Source organism: Coffea eugenioides, chromosome 2, assembly GCF_003713205.1.
Source record: "Coffea eugenioides isolate CCC68of chromosome 2, Ceug_1.0, whole genome shotgun sequence".
NCBI classification, from domain to species: Eukaryota; Viridiplantae; Streptophyta; class Magnoliopsida; order Gentianales; family Rubiaceae; genus Coffea; species Coffea eugenioides.
In genome coordinates this window covers 18,263,288-18,281,775 of record NC_040036.1, presented here as the reverse complement: position 1 = coordinate 18,281,775, position 18,488 = coordinate 18,263,288, and the positions used below count along the sequence as shown (strand labels likewise).

At 35.8% G+C, this 18,488-nt stretch overlaps 2 protein-coding genes across 2 annotated transcripts; one reads left to right on the top strand and one right to left on the bottom strand.

The window, feature by feature from the left end:
* Positions 1 to 872: 872 nt before the first annotated feature.
* LOC113763252 (auxin transporter-like protein 2) lies at positions 873 to 5,519 on the top strand. The gene is made up of 8 exons (XM_027307008.1): positions 873 to 1,252; positions 1,527 to 1,712; positions 1,833 to 1,945; positions 2,063 to 2,246; positions 2,562 to 2,659; positions 4,035 to 4,242; positions 4,429 to 4,686; positions 4,973 to 5,519. Exons 1-8 carry the CDS (start codon positions 1,097 to 1,099, stop codon positions 5,252 to 5,254), a joined length of 1,485 nt encoding a protein of 494 aa, XP_027162809.1. The 5' UTR covers positions 873 to 1,096; the 3' UTR covers positions 5,255 to 5,519.
* Positions 5,520 to 9,941: 4,422 nt separating this feature from the next.
* LOC113762712 (glycine-rich protein 2) lies at positions 9,942 to 11,016 on the bottom strand. The gene has a single exon (XM_027306275.1). It carries the CDS (start codon positions 10,900 to 10,902, stop codon positions 10,306 to 10,308), a length of 597 nt encoding a protein of 198 aa, XP_027162076.1. The 5' UTR covers positions 10,903 to 11,016; the 3' UTR covers positions 9,942 to 10,305.
* Between the last annotated feature and the right edge of the window lie 7,472 nt (positions 11,017 to 18,488).

The following is an 18,488-nucleotide window of genomic DNA, read 5'->3' as shown; positions in this document are numbered from 1 at the left end:
TACTATCTAATAAATAAAAATTATATAATAAAAGCATCATTATAAAAATGTGGAATGCGAATATATTAATATTTGTCATTGAAAATTTTAGCAATACTAGTAGAGTGACAGTACTGTATTTTGTTATAATTTGTCGCGGAAGTCGAGAGAGCGCACTCGTGCGGACAAGCCACTCACGCTCCTATAATTATTTGTTTTTAAAAAAAATCAATGATGTTTAATTAAATTATTAGGTTATACTCGCTAAAGAATGGCTGGCTCTTAAAATTCTAGGAGTTTCGCCTTGGAGCTTAGAGTTCAAATCTTGAATTTGATAGTTGGAAGCGAAAAAAACCGTGAAGAAGAGGGATGAGGTTATTTAGAAGACAATATAAAAAAATTATTAGTTTACATAGTACTAGCAAGAAATAAAAGGTTTAATCAAAGAGCCCCCGGAGCTAGAGCTGGTGGTAGTACCTCAGTTGGGGGAGTACCTTCGCGAAGGTTCGAATTCCGGGTAAAGCGATCGGTGAAAAAATTGGGCAGCCTCTCCCAACCCGCAGAGGATTAGTTGGATCATTAGGTATTACCAGTCCGAAGATCCAGATACCTCTGTGTTGCAAAAAAAAAAAAAAATCAAAGAAACAAGGGATTTGAGCTCGAAAACCGGTGGTTGTTCGTCAAAACCCCACAAACAAACGGGAAGCTCTAAAAAAGCGGATTTAAGCTATGCACTTCCCGAAATCGCTCTCTCTATTATACCTTTCAGCCAGAGTCTTTCCCACCCTCCAAGGCCCCAACCCTCTCTCTCCCCTCCCTCCCAGTCCCAGTCCCAGGCACCAAGCCCTTCTTTGTCCGGCCTGCCCGTCTTTGGCCCCTTACTAAATACTCTTTTCTACTTATAAATATACCGCATAGATTGTTACGACTCTATCCATGTCCGGAAAACAATAGCGTGCCCTTTTAATTATCCCTACCCATTCTCTGGATTCTAGCCAGCTGCTTCATTTATTGACTCATGCTAGCATTACTTCTGCATCACGAGATATAACTAGCCAAAGTACGTACTGTTAGTACTTCTGCAAGAGCGAGCACAAGATCAGCTTGATATTGCAGAATGGCGACGGACAAGGCGGTGGAGACCGTAATTGTAGGAAATTATGTAGAGATGGAGACGGAAGGCAAGCCCGCGGACGTCAAGGCCAAGATTTCCAAGCTGTTCTGGCACGGTGGCTCAGTTTATGATGCTTGGTTCAGCTGTGCTTCCAATCAGGTATTATGCGCTTCACCTTGTCTTTCATTATTTGTTTTGATCTAGAATATGTGATGTTATGATTCCATTTTTTGGAGCTGAAAGTAAAAAAGTCGAGCCTCATTAATTTACGATCGATCAGACTACTCAAATAACATTTGAATGATTTTCCAGCAGAGACGTTCTTTTGATACCATATACTACTATAATGCACCTGCAGGAGTTTCTTCCAATGCCTGCTAGTGCCTTGATTGCTAATTACGAATCTTGTTTATTTTGTTTGTGAATTCAATAGGTGGCCCAGGTACTACTGACGTTGCCATACTCATTTTCCCAGCTGGGAATGATGTCTGGGATCCTCTTCCAGCTCTTCTACGGTCTGATGGGAAGTTGGACGGCTTATCTCATCAGCATTCTGTATATTGAGTACCGAACCAGAAAGGAAAGAGAGAAAGTTGATTTCAGAAATCACGTCATTCAGGTAGTATATAGTACTTACTACTAATTGCGCGATTTCACATGACTTTTCTGGGCTTCCCGGATTGTACATGTACATGTATAAACAGGAAAGGGAGTGCCTAATTACGTACATTGATTGCAGTGGTTCGAAGTTCTTGATGGGTTGCTGGGGAAACATTGGAGGAACGTGGGTTTGGCGTTTAACTGCACGTTTCTTCTGTTTGGATCCGTGATTCAGCTCATCGCTTGTGCAAGGTTTTAATTGTTTGTTTGTTTGTACCTATCTATCTAATAATGCAAAATTTAAGTGTCGAGGATTTAAATACTCAGCCAGCTAATCACTCTCACTATCTGATCTGACCCTCCCTGCAGCAATATATACTACATTAATGACAATCTGGACAAGAGAACTTGGACTTACATCTTTGGAGCTTGCTGCGCCACTACCGTCTTCATACCTTCTTTCCACAACTACCGAATCTGGTCTTTCCTGGGACTGTTAATGACCACTTATACAGCTTGGTACCTCGCCGTTGCTTCACTACTCCACGGCCAGGTACGTGCATTGTTAATTGTGTCTCTCTTCATTTTCATGGCACGATAGAGGAAGTAGAAAAATGAAATAAAGAATTATTAATATTCGCACTCACATTTTAGCCTCTTACTCTTACGTTTCAGTATGGTATAAATAGGGAATTGATATTTGGTGTCACACAATACCGAAGCCTAGACTTCATATCTAAAACTTTGGTGGAAAATTTTATTTTATTTTTTTAAAAAATCTTAATAGTTTATTTAAAAACAGAATCTGTGTGGTATTGTTAAGTGAAAGAGTAATGAGTTGAATGTGGGCTTGCGTAATTAATTACAGGTAGAGGGGGTGAAACATTCGGGCCCAAGCAAGCTGGTGCTGTACTTCACAGGGGCCACAAACATTCTCTATACATTCGGAGGACATGCAGTTACTGTGTAAGACAAAGTTCTATTACAATTGTATATTCCGTCTTTTACGTTATTACCCGCCTTTCTTTCGGAATCAAATCTTCGGTCACACTTGAAATCAAAAGATGAAGGAGTCGTTAAGTGGTGCCGAATTAAAATTAATTGGACACTTGAAATTAGAAGCCGAGGTACGAAGATTTGATTTTGAAAGAACTAAAACTAAATATCATATAATAATTTAAATTAATTAAATACTTGACGTAATTTTAAAAGTGTCATTGAAAAGATGGCGTCGAACTTTTTTTCCCCTATTAATATTATTAAGATCCCCTCCTCCTAAGAGAGAGGAATAAATTGTCAACGGATCTTCTGTCTCACACTCTATGCCATTTTCTGTTTCACTTTTTATTATATTGCTATTTCTCCTACATAAATATCATGTTTTAGTTCTTTTTTGTTTCGTTAAGATCCAATAACTATTAACTGAGTAATATAAAAAAATTTTAAAAAGTCAAAATTCATATTAATATATTATTAAGATCTGCTCCTCCTAAGAGAGACGAATAAATTACCACTCCACTTGCTAGTTGCTAGAAAATAAAGACTAGCAGCAGCAGCAGCAGTAGTGGTACTGGACCTACTGGTAAAACGTCATCTCGAAAATGACCCATCCTTGCGGACTTCGACGTCATCTGACCTTGTTATCTTATGACAAAGACTTTTTTTTTGGGGAAGCTTATGACAAAGACTTCGAATTCGCTTCCCTAAAGAAGACCAACGCCACCTGCTGCATAAATTACATACAAGGGACAATGATCCATCGTTTTCGAAAACCCTTTTCTTTTCATTTTATCTTTTTTTTTTTTTGGGTTTATGGTGGGAATTTTTTGTTTTTCTTTTTACAGCCAATAACATCGACATCGTGGATGAATCATATGATTCATAAGATTCTATATGACAGCAGAGGAGGGTCTTTTTTCAGAATTGTGAAATTGCCTTGTCAAGCATGCGAGCTCAGAAAAGAATCGTATGCCTCCTCAGCCTTGGGAACTCTTTTGGCACCTTTTCAAGTTTAAAAAGAAAAGCCAAACCCTTTTTCAGTTTCTCCGATCCTTTTACTTTGTTTAGTACTCATTTCAGTATCTAGGATATGCTCCCTTTCCAAAAAACAACAACCATTTTCGTTTCCAGACTCGTGCAAATTGCTGCTGCTGCAATTTCGACGAGGGGCCTTCATGTGTGTTGCCAAGTTTAATTGATAACGTCCCGGATATAACGTATTTAGCCGTCGTCTAACTAATACTACAACATAATCCAAAAGCTTGAGCGACTTAACAATTTAACTTATGGAATAAATTTCAGAGTTTAATAGATTTACTTTGGATTTGATAATTGTGAACAGAGAAATCATGCACGCCATGTGGAAGCCACAGAAATTCAAAGCCATATACTTGCTGGCAACCCTGTACGTATTGACACTGACGCTTCCATCCGCGGCAGCAGTGTATTGGGCATTTGGTGATATGCTTCTGAATCACTCTAATGCATTCGCCCTCCTCCCCAGATCGCCCTTTAGGGACATGGCTGTAATCCTCATGCTCATTCATCAGGCAGGCCACCACTACTTTACTGTTCCAGATTAATGACTACTACTAATATTTTATTCAACATTTAAAAAAAAATAAAAAACTTTGATCGCAAATTGGCTTTTCATGAGTTCGCCATAAAAAAAGAGAGAGAGAGAGAGATCCATGAGTTTATGTTTCTGATGATTTCTGTGATGCATTTTCGTGCAGTTCATAACATTTGGATTTGCATGCACGCCCTTGTATTTCGTGTGGGAAAAGGCAATCGGCATGCACGAATGCAAGAGCCTGTGCAAGCGTGCCGCAGCAAGATTGCCGGTGGTCATCCCCATTTGGTTCTTGGCCATCGTCTTCCCTTTCTTTGGTCCTATCAACTCCACTGTTGGATCTCTTCTCGTTAGCTTCACCGTCTACATTATCCCTGCCCTCGCTCACATTTTCACCTTCAAATCTGCAGCTGCCCGCGAGGTACCCTCCTCATCATCATCATCGTTATTGTTTGCTCCTACTTTCCTTTCCGCCTCCCCTTAATCCTCGTGAACATTATATTTTACCATGCACGACTAAAAGATAGTTGTAGAGTTCCTCTGTCCTGGTAGCAAGACATATAAAATTTGTTGAGCAAAATTCATGGGATCGATCCATTGGACGATGTCTTTGGATGTCCTAATTGATAATTGTGTAAAGCGGTTGACCAACTTAAACAATGCGGCTCATGAATTGAATTTGAAATATAATAATGTTTGTGACACAGAATGCAGTAGAGCAACCACCGAAATTTGTGGGAAGATGGATCGGGGCATATGTGATTAACATCTTCGTGGTTGTGTGGGTCCTCATCGTCGGGTTCGGATTCGGTGGGTGGGCAAGCATGGTTAACTTCATCCACCAAATTGACACCTTTGGACTCTTCACCAAGTGCTACCAGTGTCCCCCTCAACAGTTTCCACCACCGCCTGTCATGAACGCCACCGCTCCTCTACCTCCTCCCCCCGGAAATCTAACTCTCCCACACCACATCATTCGCAAGCCTTGAGCAGCTGTGAAATTCAAGAGCCTGGGACTAGCAAAATTGTCGTGTCAAAGGAGTTGAGACGGTGTCACTCAATTGTCGTGCTAAGATGTTAGCTAGCTTTAGTTGCACTCCATTAATCTGGCAACCTTGCAGCAGACCATATACAGATATGGGGCTGGCAAGAGAATTTAGCATCCTACACCCTCAACCTCTGGGATCCAGTCAATTTTCCTTTTCCAAAATGGTCGTTAGATTAGTTGATGCTTGATTTGTTTGTACCTGAAATATGTAGTAGTGTAAGAAAAATGGTATGCTAGTTAATGCTCAAAGTTTTGCAGATTTTAAATCATTCTTAGCAATTTCCACCTTCGTTGTAGTCATTTTGATGCTTTGATCGAATAGTTTCGCGTCACAGCTGAATTGATTAGGTCCTTCAACAGGAAAACAAGGCAGATTAGAACAAAGAAAATTGAAGCAATATTTGGTTGTTCTATGATGTTAGCCCGGATGCAGTTAATGGTAGGTAGACTAATTAAACGGTTAAGACGTCCAATAAGTTTATCTTTCATAACGAAGAAGTAAAGATTTCTCGGTGCTTGAATCAACAATCAGACTTGTGGTAGACATTACATTACATCCCATTGGATCAAAGGCTTCCTTCAACTTAATAGTCTTGGCATGAAAGAGGTAGTGTCCGAAACAACAAAAAGGCAAGAAATTGGTTAGCCTTTTCTTTTAGCTAAAAATTGTTATGCGGTGATAAAATTTGGTTGTTACTTCTCCATATATATTTTTACAAAATCTGAAAATCTATATCTATATAAATTTGAGAAGGGATTTTTAGCAACAAGCTTTTACAATCCTTCCCACTCTCAACTCTATTTTTATAGCATTTTACATTTAATTTATTTTGTAAAAAACATCATGGGCACATTACATCCCCACGTTTTGCTCAAACAAGAAGTTAACTCCAACTAAACACTCCCACGTTCCCTCATTCAAGAAGTTAATTCCAACTAACTCTCCTCACACATCTTCCCACTACAATTAAACCTCTTCCAATCCAATTCCATGATAAGATTGAGCAAGATCTCTTTCCACTTGCTGTTGGTATCCTTATTAGCCCACGCGTGTCAGATGGTCGTCATGCCACTACTGATTCCCATAAAGGTAATTCAATTTATTTTCAATTTATTTTATTTAATTTTTATAGTTTATCAATAAATATAGCACATTGTGCAGGACCGTCACTTTATACTATTCGAGCAATCAAATTGTATGTTAATTACTACTTGGATTTTGCTCAATACCTACACAGTTGGTTAGTTTTACAAATACCAAAATATTAAATTATTAATAATATTTCATACTCTTGCGAATATATATTTGAAAAATTTGCAGGTTTGAGAATGATAAATGTGCTCAGAAATTAGTGACGTGGTTGCGGTCATGCAGTTTTATAATGTCCCAAGCATTATTGATATCAAATGCTAAGAGAATATGGATATCCGAATATGCAGTTATACCTATGGTACAATTCCTCTTAATTAATTAAGTAATGAACAAGTATCTACATGTAGTTTCGAATTAATATTGTAATCTATACATTCTTTGGATTGTTTTAGATTAAATATTTTCAGATACTTGCTTACATTCAAAGTATCAACATAGACAATATGTTCCATGAATTATGCAAAAATTGTGGACAATTATGTCAATCTCATTATGCAAAAATGGTGTGTATCTATTGTAATGATGTAGTCGACACTATTGTCAGGTAATTATTTTCATATATTTTGAATTTTAATATAATTTTTTACATCATACATCACAATTCTTCTTAACAGATACAATGTTAACATAGAAGTTAGAAATTTCAGTGGTAATCTATACCTCGGTCTTCAAGATAGGCATGCACGATTCATGTTTCGTTATGATGCTTTTTATCTTAGAGATTTAAAAACAAAGGTATACATTATTTATATGTATATATTTTTATACAATATTATTTACAAACTGTCTAAAACAAAAGATAATTTTGAATTATGTATGCTTTTAATTGTCAGGAAAATGGAGGTGCATTGTTCGACCAACACATTAATTCATGCAAAAATCGTGCATTCTCATTTATAGTACGAACTCCACAAAAATCAACAGAATTAATTAAACCCCCAATACTGGCGTTCGTACTCAGAGTTGATTAGTGTGAAGAATGTTCACGCATTCGTAGAAGATTATCAAATCGAAGGCAAAATGTTTGTAAGTATTTCATTTATTTATCAAATTAAATATTCAATTATATTTAATTGGACCCTTATGTCGCTCAATTTATGATATAGATTTCTATTTTTTTTTCAGGATCCAACCTTCATCAAAGTGATAGTTTATAAATAATGGAGATGTTTTTATCATATATTGAATTATTGTTACAAAGTTTCATTTTTTTAAATATACTTTCATGTGCCCGTAATTATAACGTTTTACTATTTTTAAATTCCTCTATAAATTGTAATTTTTTTCAAAAATGTAATCTACTGTGCGTAGCACGGGTATTTATACTAGTGATTATAAACTTTTGACGCAATTTTCCAAGACCAACCGTCTTTTATCAGCTTTAGGCAAGTCACATGAATTTCTACTTTGTTGGCTGGCTCTGCATGCTAAGGTAAAGACTGAATTCCTCTTTTGCTAAACAGCAAAACTCACTAAGTAATGCACGCGGAACTCAGGCGACAAAAAAATGCCGGACGCAATTGAATTGTGAGAAGAAAAAATTATTAAACATTGACAAACATATTCTCCAACACACTTTTTTTAATGTGTTTAAAAGATAGAAGGGCAAAATTGTACAATTTAGCTTATTAAGCATTAAGTTATGAATATTTATCAAACAATATAAATAGATTCAGTATTAAGATTCAGACATTCATATATCTCTTTTCAGTGCTTAAAATTCAACAAATTAATTATTTCAGTATTTAGAATTCAGATTCAGTGTTATCAAACGGAGCCTAAGTAATGCACGCGGAACCCAGGCGACAAAAAAATGCCGGACGCAATTGAATTGTGAGAAGAAAAAAATATTAAACATTGACAAACATATTCTCCAACACACTTTTTTGAATGTGTTTAGATAGCAATTATTTGTAACAAAATTATGTACTTATATTATAAACATTTTTTTCAACATTTTTTATATTTTTTATTATTTTTTTATTTCATATATATCACATAACATTACATCAATATTCCTCTTACCCATCTCATCCCATTCTACTATTTGCCTATTTGGACTTCTCTTGACCGGTCCACATTAGACGGTCTGGATCTTTCACTTTTGTTTTCGGCCCCTTTTTATTGATAACTCAGGTCCTTCCAAGTTAATTTTTGGAAAAATGGCAAAGTTGGTCCCTAAATGTTTTTCTAATATTGATTTAGTCTCTAACTTTTATTTCTAACTAATTTAATACTTGAATTTATTTTACAGTTCCAATTAAGGAACTCTGCGACGACATCACTACCTGAAATCGATTTGACTTCTAATTGACTAACTAAACGAAAATATTATGGAAACATTACTTACGGAACTGTAATAAAACAAATAAATCATGTAAAAAACCATTAGATAGAACTTTTAAATTATGTAAAAAATAGTCAGATAAAACTTTTGTAAAGTTTAATCTTGTAATTTTTTTTACACAATTTACTTGATTTTATTACAACTCTATAGATAACGTTCCTAAAATACCTTTATTTCATTGGTCGATTAGAAACCAAATTAGTTTTAAATAGTGGCGCAGTCGCGAAAGTCCTTAATTAGAGCCGACTGGAAATAAAAGTTAATAACTAAGTCAACACGAGTGAAAATATATGGGGACGAAATTTGCTATGTACTCTTAATTTTTCAATTCGATATGCTTTGATAGTAAGATGGTAATACACTACACGTACCCCACCTTTAAAAAAAAAAAAAAAGAGTTACCCCAGTGTCTGAACTGGGCTGATCTATGGTGTCTTCTTCAGATTTGCTCTCATTAATGTCCGCAAACCTCTTCGTGTAAGTCCGCTCTCATCAGCAAAACAGCAAGTAATACTCTCCATTATTTAACTTGGAAGGTTTAAGTTGAACATACCCAGAATTGGAAGGCAAGAAGAACATGCAGAGAACTAACAAATCGCGGTCTTATAATGTCAAGAACTCCCAAAATGCCTTGTGGTGTGGGTCATTTTAGAAATTATTCATCGAAAACACACAGTTCTACCGTTGTTTATACTCCCCAATTTTCCTGAGCTTCTTCTCCACTGAAACCCAACAGTAGTATTAATTTGATTAAAGAGCAAGCAAAGACCGGGCCCTGTTGAAGAGATTTCGTCATTTCGACCTCCAAGAGTAGAGATCCGTGTGTTATCCATACAAATCACAGAGGATGTATAGTACAGTAATTTCGAATCTTGCGGGGCAAACAGTCAAATCTACGAATCGTTTTCAGAGGTAAGAAAACAAACAGCACTGAGCTAGAGCCGAAACGAAACAAACATCAGGCGTAAGTGGCAAAACAACCAAATTGCAAAACAGAGCTAGTAGTATATATCATATTCATTCATCAAGAGTTGAAAGACTAACTATCCGGAGCCGCTGCATCTAATGCATTTTGCAACAAAGTTTAAATCACCAGGGATTCAATCACTTGTAAAGGTAATGAAAATATTCCGCCCGAAAGCAGCAGCTGCTGCAGTGCTAAGAGCATAGATTTGATTTAACATTTTTTTTCCTTGAAAACCTAACAAACTGGTAGAGAGAAACTAGTACTGCGTCTTCTACTGCTACTACTTGATGCAGGTGACCACTTAATCACAAAAATAACCCACCACAAAATAACATTCGCATTTAGTACCGTGTGGTTCACCAGATCAAAGCCTTTAAAAACCTTAAGCCAACCCCCAAATAAAACAAAAAGTACAATAGAAAACAGAGACAGTGAAATCAAAGAACCCAAAAGCAGAAGAGGGATTTCAAATGCGAATAAACACTTTCTGAAAATAAAACCCTCCAGGTTGAGGTTGAAGCCAGCTCAACGATTACTGTTAGGGCATTCTCGGGCAAAATGTCCATCTTCCCCGCATTTGAAGCAGCCGCTTCCCCCACCGCCATACCTACCCCCACCGCCGCCACCCTGGTAGCAGTCCCTAGCAAGATGCCCAGACTCACCGCACTTGAAACACCCACCTCCTCCGCTTCCTCCGTAACCTCCACCGCCGCCGTACCCCCCTCCACCGCCGCCGTACCCACCACCACCGCCGCCGTACCCGCCTCCGCCGCCGCCGTATCCCCCTCCACCGCGGCTCCTGCCACCACCGCCTCCGTTGTAGCCACCTCCTCCGCCGCCGCCGCGGCTTCCTCCCTGAACAGGTCCCCCATCTGGGCCAGTGACATCGACGGCCTTGGTACGGCCATCACCACCTTGCTCCACCTCAAACTCGACGGCTTCACCCTCGCCCAGACTGCGAAACCCGCCACCGCCGGCCTTAATCCCAGAGTGATGGACGAACAAATCTTCGCCGCCGTCAGTAGGAGTGATGAATCCAAAACCTTTCTGGTCATTGAACCACTTGACATGGCCCTTTGCCCTCTCGGTTTGCCTCTGCTCACCACCCTCTTCAGCAGCCATTTTCTTCCTTCAAACCCACCACCAACCGATCAAAGGAAACCCTACACTCACACACACAGACAAAAACTCTCTCTCTCTCTCTCTCTCTCTCTCTCTGGATCTTTTCAGCTCCCTCTCATTCACTCTCTCTCTCAGTCGTCGGATGGGCTTTTTCTCGTGGGCTCGTTATTTATGCTTTAAAGAATTCGATAAGCATGAAAGGTAGTGCCACGTCATCCTAAAATTAGTATCGGAAATCGACGAGTATTATTTTGTGGGGACGCTCAAAGCGACGGCTTGCAAGTTTCGAGGAAATCCGACGGTTGGGGTGTAACGTGTGACTTTTCTTTGACCGCATGATCTGGGGCTCTCAGTAAGTCAAGGACAGAAAGACCGAGACTGAGGGACCGGACGGGGGTGTCGATGAAGTTTGATGGATTTCTTTGGGGGTAATTTGGTCACGTAAAAATGTGAATTGACATTACTGTGTTTGTCCTGTGCGGCTTTTAGTTAGTAGTATTAGATGAGGATGAGAATGAGAATGGTAAAGGAGGGTGGGAGTTGGATATTTCGTTTGGAGGGTAGATTTGGTCATCAGATCAGTTAGTTTGTCTTTTTCATACGGCTACGGGCATTAGTCATTACTACTACTGTCTCTTCACCATTCACCAGTACAGTACAGGGCGCGCGGGCCTGCGTGGGCACTGTGACTCTAGCTGTCAAAGCGTAAAAGCAAAGTCATGAATTTTGCGCGTCCTTTTCCTGTTTCTAATTTTGGACCTCTTTTTCTGATCCAAAGTTTTACTACCAATTTATACAGACATTTCTTTTGCCTTGTACACCTGTGTTAATTATTGTTCATATCTTCAGTGTGAAATTGACGTGCGATTGTTTGGATTGCGAATTATTATTTTTTTTAAAAATCATAAATATATTTTTTGACTATCTTATTATCTTGAATAAATTTTTAATCACTCTTCTATAATTTAGGTACTTTACTACATAAGTCTCTTATAATTTAAAAATTTATATATAACTATAATAGCAAGTTGGTTACACTTACAATCGAAATGGAAACCAAGTGTTGCATGGTTCAAATATGCCAAATCTCATCTGAATAACTATTTGTCAGGACTCTTCAGCGTAAGTTCCTTGGCTTGGATAGAGCATTTAGTACATGTCGCTGTTCCTAGATCCAGACTCAGAGATGAATATGTTTGATGGAATTTCTTAGATGTATTACCACATCTTCAAGGATTATTTGGGAACTCCAAAGGAGCAGGAATTGCTATTCTAATGCTTCTCGAGGGATTTCATCTGCAAACACAACGTTTATGGCTGACTGATATTGTCCATCATCATTTAGCTATTACATTTATTTTTTGTTTGTTATTGGTCATATGTATAAAACTAATTTCGGGATTGGGCATAGTATAAAATACCTTTTAGATGCACATATTCCTCCTGGGGGACGATTAGAACATGAGCATAAGGGTATTTATGATACAATCAATAATTTGCTTCATTTTCAATTAAGCCTTACTCTAGTTTCTTTAGGTGTTATTACTTCTTTGGTAACTCAACATATGTATTTTTTATCTGCTTATGTATTCATAACTTAACCCCCTTATGGTTTGGGTTAGATTGTCACTGTTAGTTTTTTTTTTCAATTAAAATTAATGTTCAATAGTAAAAAATCAAAATGAAACTAATAAATTGATATATTTTCCGTTTCACTACTTTTTTTTCTTTTTTTCTTTTCTTTCTCTCTTTCTCTTTTTTTTAGGAAGAGAATAGGTGGTCTTGAGAACTTTTGCCTGCAAAATCTTAATTTTCTCCAAACACAAAAGAGATAGAAAGGAAATAAAAAATAAATAAATAAGAAACAAAAAAGATGGAATGGACGTATAAAACAAATAAATAAGAAACAAAAAATACCAAATCCTTTTAATTACAAATATCATTATAGGTTTTTTAAACCAAAATTTTAATGGTATTTTCTAGTTCTTATTTATATATTTTTTATTTCAATTTCTTCTTTTTTATGTTTGGTGGAAAAACAAAAATAATGAAAGGGTAAATTTGTTAATTTATTAGTTTGATTTTAATTTTTTACTATTGATCATTAGTTTTAACGGAAAAACTAAGGGTGATGCATTAACCCAAATTATGAGGGAATTATATATATATATATATATTTTTTAAATCGTAGGGGGCTTATGTGGAAATACACCAAACTATAGGGGGATGAAAGATAATTTATCCTATTATATTTGTAAATATTTTTGGATAAAGTGAGCTAGATGTCATCAAATTTTTAAAAAGTTTTCATTTCACCCACTAAATTTTTTTTTTTTTTTCCATTAACTGGCCCACCCAAGTCTTAAAATGAATCATATAGCCATTTTGTTAATGCCGTGAAAACGGACAGAACTTGTGCACATGAAAGTCACGCCACTTCTTGAATGGACATTACCCAAATCCTTTTGCTCTAGTCGATTATCCATTCCAGCCAGTTAAAGAATCCATCACTCAATCCTACAATTCTACTATTATAATTAGAGTTTTGTACAAATTACAAAATGTCAAGACACCTTTGAAATCTTTCCAATTGCTGATGTGATGTGAGTAGTACTTTCAAGTATTTTTACCTTACATGTATCATATTAAAAAAAACATTACAATATTTATTTCAAAAAATCAACTATCCAAATACATTAATATTAGTTTGAAATTCATTTTGTTTTTTCGTAAAATTGCAAAATGAAGGATGCAAATATGGAAGATTGATTGATGAGGAAATGTGTGAATGAGTTGGAAGAAAATATTGCCGGGCTAGTAAGAAAAATAAATAAATCAGGGATTTTTTTTTACAGTAACAATAACATTTCTCTAACCTAATATAACCTATTTTAGGGGGAGGAGAAATCTAAAGAAACTGTGTAAAGAGTTATAAATCGGGAAATTATTATTATTATTATTATTTTTTGCTGTAATATTTCTATAACCTAAGCTAACTTATTCTATAGGGAGGAGGAATCTAAAGAAACTATGTAAGGAGTTAGCAGGTATACAAAATTGACTAGACCAAATGGATACTCTATTATCTCCTTTGGATTTTCTTCATTGCAGGTGGGATTTGAACCTCCAATTTACAGAGTTCAAAGAGGGTATACAAATCCCCAACATATTGTTCAAAGAGGGTATATGAACCCCCGACTTACAGGTGGAGTTCAAATCCCCCGGCTTACAGCCTAAAGAGGATACACGAATCCTCGATTTATAATTCAAAAAGGATATACAGACATCATTAGACTAAAGAGGTGTTTTGATATTTCATTTAAATTTTTTTTGCTACAAATGGGATGCAAACTCCCGAACTAATTAGTCCCCTTTTGGTAGCCAAAGCTCACTGGTTAAATAAACTGGGAAATGTTAAAAGACAAAATTGAGAAACATGGCCGAAATGTTGACAGATTTCAGAGGAAAGCCCAAAAGCTCGCTGAAAAAGTTCTGACCTATTAAAACATAGGAAAGAATAATAATGTTGTGGATTATAATTGTAGGAACTGGGAACACGAGTGTTCCTTGTGTCCAGTTTGTTTTTGAGGAGTCAATTGGTCGGGGGCTAACGTGGTGGTTCTGTCCTCATCGATCCCTCGTAGGTTCAGTTAAGCTTTTTTTAATTAGATTAAGATAGAGTAGGAGTAGGAATGACGATTGAAAAAAAAAAAAATTGGTTACGGGCTATCTTTCTCTTTCACAGCTTGATGAAATTTAATAGTTTTGGTTAGATAAGACCGTGGCCTTTTCGATGGTATATAGGACAGCTAGATGAAATGGGAAATGTTGCCTTGAAGGCATTCGACGAAATGAATCCAGTAGTTTTATTATATTTTGTGGCAGACAAATTGTTCGATGAAATAAAAGTCCGTCTGATTTAGAGCATATATTTGTGGTTTTTGATCAAAACTTTATTGCCGCTTCGGAGAATGTCTGTTAGCAAATGAGCTATTTCTGCTTTGCATCATCTTTTAACAAATGAAGCAATCCTGTCTTGTATAGATCGACTATCAAACCCAACACTAACAATATATGGAGTACAAAATACCGCAACAGGCAAATGACAGAAATGTCCATTCAGGTGCATAAGTTCCGTTAGTTTTCGCAGCTTGCCCTAACAGAATGGATGATATGAATCAGATTAAGAATTCGATGGACTATTTGATGAAAAAAAAAATGTTTGAATGGGCGAAACAAGACTTTTATAAACTTTGATGACTTCCATGCAGTTTACCCAATATTTTTTATTATCTCACATGCATCATAATACAAAAAAGTGCTAACAATATTAGTTTGTAAACATAAACCCTCCAATTCTAGTCTAATTAGGGTTGTTCAAATTTCATAAAAAAATCCATAATTTTGGTAAAAAAATTATTTCAAAAATTCAGTGCAGATTTATAAAAAGACAGTAAAATAGGAAATAACTCATTTTTCAATTTTGATAAAATAGTTTATAATTTTTTTTTGAATTTTGATAAAACAATTTACTAATGGTTTTAAAATTGGATTCTCAATTTCTCAATTCTCGATTGAATTATCAGAGTTTTTATAACAGCAAATGGTAACATTACCAGTGAAATATAGCCCATATTATTCTATTAGTTTTTCTTTTGCTTAGAGTTGTTGTACTACAACACTTAGGCACTGTTAGTTTTGAGGGAATGAGTGGGAAAGGAAATGGAGAAACAAGATTTTTGATGTTTAGATTGGTTTTCGAGGAAGGAAAGAAAAGGATTGGGAGGTAAAGGGAGGGATAAAATTTCGTTATCTTTTGTTAATATGTTTTTCCGTCCAAAAGTGGATGGAAATAGAGGGAAAGGACACCAAGATCAATCAAAATTTTAAAATTTCTTGAAAAACGTATTATGTAATACAAATTAGACTTGCAAATTATGGATAAAAATGTAACTTACGTGCGATAATTTCCTTTCCTTTCTTTCTATAATCTAAACATAATGGATACATCCGGGTCTCCTCTACTCTCCTTTCTTTTCTTTATCATTAGAGTCCTCTCCTTTCCTTCCCTTTTCCTTCGATCCAAACGGTGCCTTGGACTAGCCAAATGCCAAATCAGTCGGTCCAATATGAAAAATTGTTGATGACCAGCAAACTTTTTCTCACAAATTAGTCAGGAGGAGTAGTGTGATGGGCTCAACGTGCTCCGTCGTGGTCTGCATACTTCCATTTCACTTAATTCATGCCGTTAATCTATACGCATGGATAGTTGTCATTAAAGGCATCCTTTAAATAAGGTACTAGTGTATCAAAATGTGATATTAAAATTCAAAAGTTACTAGTCTTGTGTTTTTCTTAAAATTGTAATAATCATATTACACACTCTATCTTAATATGGTAGTAAAAGATTTAAGACACAATCGTTATTGGCACAAAATAAAAATTAAAAAAAAAAACAACGACGCAATTGGTAAATCCCCTCGCCACTGGCCATTTGGTCCAGTGGTCATCACCATTAAAGGTGATGCTGGAGGTCAGGGGTTCAATCCCTGCCTCCCACAAATTTGCCACAATTTGTGGCGGTCTTAATTGACCTTCATCGATGGAGTCTGTACTCACATCGAACCCCCTCCCCTTCCCCTTAGACTAGGCTAGATTAGGTTATATGACATCTATCGTTTCGACCAAAAAAAAAAAAAAAAAAAAAGTAAATCCCCTCCTCTTTGCCCCTTTCGTGGTACCAAATCAACCCCTTAGGTAAGCCATCTTCATGCACCAAATAGTAGGTTTGCAACATTTTGATAGATTTGAAATAGACCGAGGTGTTTGGATACCCATTACTTGGGAAAAAAATATAGCACTTTTTTTTTTAATTATGTGATGTATTTGAAATAAATAAATAATTTAAAAATAAATTTGTGATGTATGTTTTTTTTTTATGAATTGCGTGTCTTTCTTATCAACCAACATAATTTTGCACAAGAAAAAGAAAATCAAAACCGGAAGATTTGTCTCCTAACTTTTATTTTTTTGTCATATACTCTAATTCGAATTCAACTCACGGGAAAACCCCCATATGAAAATGCCACAACAAATCATCCGGAGACATTGGGCCTTTCTGATGATCATTGATTTGGGAGAGAAAAGAGATGACGAGGGAGGGAGAAAAGGCACGACACTTTTTTTTTCCCTTTTTTTTTTAAAAATTTCTTTTATAGTAATAGGGATTGCATGGGTTAACAACCCAAGAGTCAAACTAATGTAATCCTAAATTCACTTTAAAAGAATTACAGGATATATTCGTATTTAGGCTTGCTTACCTTAAACAGAAAAAACCAAATCTAATGTCATCCTAAATTTACCATATTAATTTGTTCATGAAAATGCCAAAAAAAAAAAAAATGATGCGGTTAGATGTGTTATATGCTGCTCATATATATTTTTTTTAAAGAAAACTTTCGGCTCATGAATCATGATGGAAACAATTATAAGCATGTTGGCCAAGTTGCTAATTGATTTTGCAAATATGCACTTAAATTCTGCTACCATGTTCATTTTATGAAAGAAAAATTATAAAACAAAAGTCGTAGATGAAAAAAAAATTGTAATTTGAGATGTTACACGACTAATACTATCAGTATTCCCTTCTTCCTCCAATTAAGACGAGACTTAAGTTTATAAATGGAGAGAAAAGAAGAGAAAATAATAAAAACTTAATTTTTTTTTTTGCGTTTGAGTTTTAAGTGTGAAGAAAACAAAAGAAAAAATGGAAAGAAATGGAATAAGAGATTAGGTTAAAAAATTTCTCTCCAAAAAAGTTGAGTGAAATGGAAGAAAGCTTCGACTCAAACTTCGTAACTTTCTAAAAGTAGCAACTTTATGCGGAAACTATTAAACAAAAGAATCATGATAACCAATGAGCACAGAACCATTCTCTTTTCTTGGTTATTGTTGCATGACTAACTGTACAAAACCGTAGCATTCTTTTCAAACGAGTTTGGTAGATACATGCAGCATGAGAGGGCTAACTAAGTAAGACCCGCATCTCTCGAGGTTTGGTATTGTAATTAAGAAGATGTTAATAATATTACATTGATTTTCCTTGTAATGTTTCATTAAGTCAAATTTATTGTTCGTTCTCATCATTCGCGTTCGATGACTAATTTTTTCCTCTCTCCATATGGAACCATAGTCTTTGAGTAGTACTATTTTCCTCCTTAAGGATCCTTAGTCGTTAATATTTCAAAATATGACCCCTAACGAAATTGAGCGGAATCTCGATTGATATATGGATCCCATGCGTAGTTATGAGTCTCATGACAATCATAATTTACATTTTCCTTAACCACGATAAAATTCATTAGATTCTCTTAAGAATTAATCTTTTATATACTGATAATATATACATCATTATTATTGGATGCATGATAATTCATCTGAATTTAAATTTAAAATTTAAATTTTTGTTCATGTGTCATGCATTCAACCGTGATAGTGCATACACTGTTAGTGTATATAAAATTTACTCATCTCTTAATACATTTTTTTGTTTTATTTTTCTAATTTTTCTTAATCATCTTTGGTAT

What these genes read in the sequence shown, in the direction of transcription:
- LOC113763252 (XM_027307008.1), top strand. Translation starts at nt 1,097, where the DNA reads ATGGCGACGGACAAGGCGGTGGAGACCGTAATTGTAGGAAATTATGTA. An exon ending in TCCTCATGCTCATTCATCAG is followed by an intron (nt 4,243 to 4,428) that starts GCAGGCCACCAC and finishes ATTTTCGTGCAG; the next exon opens with TTCATAACATTTGGATTTGC. An exon ending in AATCTGCAGCTGCCCGCGAG is followed by an intron (nt 4,687 to 4,972) that starts GTACCCTCCTCA and finishes TTTGTGACACAG; the next exon opens with AATGCAGTAGAGCAACCACC.
- LOC113762712 (XM_027306275.1), bottom strand. Translation starts at nt 10,902, where the DNA reads ATGGCTGCTGAAGAGGGTGGTGAGCAGAGGCAAACCGAGAGGGCAAAG.